The 5000-nt window shown below is 39.2% G+C and overlaps 1 protein-coding gene across 1 annotated transcript in view; it reads left to right on the forward strand.

Annotated features, from left to right (window-relative positions):
• celsr2 (cadherin, EGF LAG seven-pass G-type receptor 2) overlaps nt 1–5000 on the forward strand; it is a gene marked incomplete at its 3' end in the record, with an annotated part of 66552 nt that overhangs the window by 29140 nt on the left and 32412 nt on the right. The window contains exon 3 of the mRNA XM_081384160.1: nt 4063–4288. Coding sequence (XP_081240286.1) covers nt 4063–4288 — 226 coding nt within the window. The remainder of the gene's footprint in view (nt 1–4062; nt 4289–5000) is intronic.

Below are 5000 nucleotides of genomic sequence, written 5' to 3' on the forward strand. Positions count from 1 at the left end.
TTGACTTGAATTCTCTTTAATATCTCATTTATTTCTCTTTTACTGTAATAAGATCAAATGGAGATCAGATTGAGAATTTTGCTGAAGTGTCTTGATGTTTCTTCAGAGAAGAAGAGACTCAATCACACTGATAAAAAGAGTGGATCGATCTCTATTGTCTCAGTTGTTTCTCCTCACATGTATTGAGATCAAACTGTATTGAGATGATGTTTCTCATGATAAAATGACTAAATTGATATCATTAAACCTCTTTTGATTGTTTCTATTTGACAGTAATGAGATCAAATGGAGATCAGATTGAGTGTTTCCTCAGAAAAAGAGACTACATTATTATAATTAAAGCGATGACTTTGATACCCACAGGAAAGAAAAATCACAAACGAAATCTCTTTAACGTCTCGATTGTTTCTCCCTGACGTGACATTTAGATTTGTAAAGTCTCAGATGTTTCTCCTGAGAAGAAACCCCAGTAACTCCTAGTTTGAGAAGAGATCTCAACAACGTCTCAAACTGATCTCAAGATCTCACTCTGAACTCAAACATTTCTCACTGAATGATCTCTAGTTATCGGACTGGATGAAGACCAGTGACTCTTCCGAGACAAAGTCGATACTCCAGTGAAGCGTAACCAGTCCTAAGTAACCAGTTTCGCTGCTAAAATAGAACAAAAACAGACGTTATTTCGTCTAAAATGTTTCGTCTAAAATTTCAATGCACTCCTGGTCATGTGATGTTGCTTAACTGCATCATATGTTATAAATATAAAAACTCCACATTTTTATAAATATAGGATTTGTATTAAAATCTATATTCATTGAGTCGAATCCGGAATTGAAATCGAATTTAGAATCGAAATCGAATCGAGAGATGTGAATCGAAATCGAATCGAGAGATGTGAATCGAAATCGAATCGAGAGATGTGAATCGAAATCGAATCGAGAGCTTGTGAATCGAAATCGAATCGAGAGATGTGAATCAAAATCGAATCGAGAGATGTGAATCGAAATCGAATCGAGAGCTTGTGAATCGAAATCGAATCGAGAGATGTGAATCGAAATCGAATCGAGAGCTTGTGAATCGAAATCGAATCGAGAGATGTGAATCGAAATCGAATTGAGAGCTTGTGAATCGAAATCGAAATCGAATCGAGAGCTTGTGAATCGAAATCAAATCGAGAGCTTGTGAATCGAAATCGAATCAAGAGCTTGTGAATCGAAATCGAATCGAGAGATGTGAATCGAAATCGAATTGAGAGCTTGTGAATCGAAATCGAATCGAGAGCTTGTGAATCGAAATCGAATCAAGAGCTTGTGAATAGAAATCGAATCGAGAGATGTGAATCGAAATCGAATTGAGAGCTTGTGAATCGAAATCGAATCGAGAGCTTGTGAATCGAAATCGAATCGAGAGATGTGAATCGAAATCGAATTGAGAGCTTGTGAATCGAAATCGAATCGAGAGCTTGTGAATCGAAATCGAATCGAGAGCTTGTGAATCGAAATCGAATCAAGAGCTTGTGAATCGAAATCGAATCAAATCGAGAGCTTGTGAATCGAAATCGAATCGAGAGATGTGAATCGAAATCGAATTGAGAGCTTGTGAATCGAAATCGAATCGAGAGCTTGTGAATCGAAATCGAATCGAGCTTGTGAATCGAAATCGAATCGAGAGCTTGTGAATCGAAATCGAATCAAGAGCTTGTGAATCGAAATCGAATCAAATCGAGAGCTTGTGAATCGAAATCGAATCAAATCGAGAGCTTGTGAATCGAAATCGAATCGAGAGCTTGTGAATCGAAATTGAATCGAGAGCTTGTGAATCGAAATCGAATCGAGAGCTTGTGAATCGAAATCGAATCGAGAGCTTGTGAATCGAAATCGAATCAAATCGAGAGCTTGTGAATCGAAATCGAATCGAGAGATGTGAATCGAAATCGAATCGAGAGCTTGTGAATCGAAATCGAATCAAATCGAGAGCTTGTGAATCGAAATCGAATCGAGAGATGTGAATCGAAATCGAATTGAGAGCTTGTGAATCGAAATCGAATCGAGAGCTTGTGAATCGAAATCGAATCGAGAGCTTGTGAATCGAAATCGAATCGAGAGCTTGTGAATCGAAATCGAATCAAGAGCTTGTGAATCGAAATCGAATCAAATCGAGAGCTTGTGAATCGAAATCGAATCAAGAGCTTGTGAATCGAAATCGAATCGAGAGCTTGTGAATCGAAATCGAATCGAGAGCTTGTGAATCGAAATCGAATCGAGAGCTTGTGAATCGAAATCGAATTGAGAGATGTGAATCGAAATCGAATCGAGAGCTTGTGAATCGAAATCGAATCGAATCGAATCGAATCGAGAACTTCTGAATCGATACCCAGCCCTACATCTGAGCAATAGAATACTCGAATTAAGTTCTACAAATGAATGTAAATGTAAAAAGAATGTATACATTGCGTTTACATGTTCAGTACATTAACACAAATGTGAGACTTAAGTGTAATGTTTAAGTGATCAGAGTTGTACAGTTGATGTAGTTCACTACTTAATGTTGGACATAGGGTTAGAGTTATGTACAGGGTGTGACATTTTGGTCAATAAAGACTCAAAGGATCAATATGTTGTTCATTGTTTTATGTAAGTGCAGTGTGCACAAAGCTTACAGTCAAAAATAATAACTTTAAAATTTAGAATTAAATTCTAATTTCAGTTAAATTTTCATGTTGAGTTTACTTAAATATAGAAGTACACTTGAAATTAACACTAAGTTAAGTGAACTTTATTGTTTAAGTACATTAAATAATCATCAAGTTTGGTGAACTAAACAATTTAAGTCAAGTCTACATAAGCACCAAGTTAAGTAAACTTAAATATGCACGTTTTGGGAGACCCCATTACTCAATTAAATTGAGGGAACGAGTTCAATTGAGTTCAATCAACTTATTAGGGTTTTCAGTGTACTTTAAAGTAACAACATGTAACTTTTCAACCTTCGTAATATATTTCCAAGACCCTTGTGATGGTACATCGACTTACAATAGGTTGAATGAGACGTCTGCCAGAGCCTGACGGGGTCTGTATCGCTTTTACTGGCACTATGTAACTTCGGGGTGCGGGTAGTAACCTGCGCTCAAAAAGAACTACAAAATTCGACTGCTTTACGGCATACGTCACTTCGCCCACCACTTCCTCAAATGTGGCCAACCAGCGCGTTTGTTTTCGTACGTCTGTTTTCGTCATGGCTGAAGCAGCAGCGAAACGTAAGAAGTCCAAGGTTTTGTCGGAGTAGAGTCGGAAGAGGAAAAGGGAGAGTGATAAACTGAAAGGCAGGACGAGGATCAATATGGGTCGAGCGTTTGCTCGCTGGCGTGAGCTAATGGAGGAGGAGTGTTACCAGACCGATGCTGACTTGGCCGTCATGCTGTTGAACTAGTAAGTAACTGTAAATTGCTTGCATACTATCTTTAGTTTTTCTAATCTGTTGTCTGCCTGGCTACGTTACGGAAACTATCTGGTCCTCCATTTATCTTCATGAATCAGCTAGTAGATGAGCGAATTATCAATCTGGTAGCTAGTAAACACTAACATGGTAGTTTTAGATGGTTAGGATGCTATCGCTATCATTCTCGTTCAGATTTGAGCATTGCAATCGACATGCAAATCGCAAATGTTTGAGTTAAAATGTTTAGTCTACTAAACATGTATAAATTATGAAAGGGGGAAGATTAATAATATTATCATTGCCCATATGAAAAAAGCCTACATGCTTCATATACAGTAACCGTAAATCATTTTACGACAGCGGTAATGGACAATTCCGCTTCCAACCTGTAGGGCGACCGCAGAGGAAAAGTTCCATGTTGTTGCTTTAAAATCTTGAATTAAGGATATCTGCATACATTCATAGTTCTGTTCTGTTCAGCCTTAGGAGGGTTATTGCAGCCCAGAACAGAACCGCACCGCCAATCCAGACTGTACGCTAATCGTCAATCGCATTCGGCGATAGCGGCCCTGACAGAAGTGTGTGTGTGGCTAACCTGAACTCTTGGTGTGTGTGTGTCCGCAGGTGAGCGGTGCGAGATCTCCTCGCGCTCGGGCCGCTGCGCTGACGGTGTGTGTAAGAACGGTGGGACGTGCCTCAACCTGCTGGTGGGCGGCTTCAGGTGCGAGTGTCCGAGCGGCGGCGGCTTCGAGAAGCCCTTCTGCCTCATGAGCTCCAGGAACTTCCCGCCGCACTCCTTCCTCACGTTCAAGGGCCTCCGCCAGCGCTTCCACTTCACGCTCTCGCTCGCGTGAGTATCAAGCTATCGCAACCGGTGCTTTGAAAAGTAATGCATTACAATATTGTGTTTCTCCCTTAAAAAGTAACTAATTGTGTTACTTCACTTACTTTTTAAGAAAAGTAATGCGTTATGTTACTTTTGCGTTACTTTTTCTCTCCTGGTCTGGGCGTTTTATAACAAAAAAGTGCTATTTTTGGGCAAATGTAAAGACCCTTTCACACCAAATGTTTAATAATAGGCTAATCCTCAGACTGAAGAAGTGCAGATTCACACGTGTCCAGTAGAGCAGTGGTTCCCAACCTTTTATTGTCTGAGACCCCCTTTTTCCCAAGAAAATATTTTAGGGCCCCCCCCCCTTCACATTTAATGATATTATCGCTCTTGTTGGCTAGCAGCAAGGATGACAAAATATGTTGTTTTCAAGCAAACGGTAGGCTATGTTTATTATAACCAGATATGTTTATGCACAAATAATAGCCTATAGCCTAATATTGAAAATACAATAACAAAAACATCAGTGGGCCATTTGTAATTTAAAAACGTAAGCCTAAGAGTAGCCTATAAATTGGCCCTATTTGAATCGCAATAAAAAAATATCAGTATTCACACTGGTGTGTAGGTAAAAAAAAAAAAGATTGAATAGCCTATATAGGCTATTACAAAATTACTGCTGTCTGGGACCCCAATACTTGCATGTTATTTGTGAGGCTTTATCAATAAG

Source organism: Scardinius erythrophthalmus (assembly GCF_964197995.2).
Source record: "Scardinius erythrophthalmus genome assembly, chromosome: 14".
In the NCBI taxonomy this organism is placed as follows: domain Eukaryota; kingdom Metazoa; phylum Chordata; class Actinopteri; order Cypriniformes; family Leuciscidae; genus Scardinius; species Scardinius erythrophthalmus.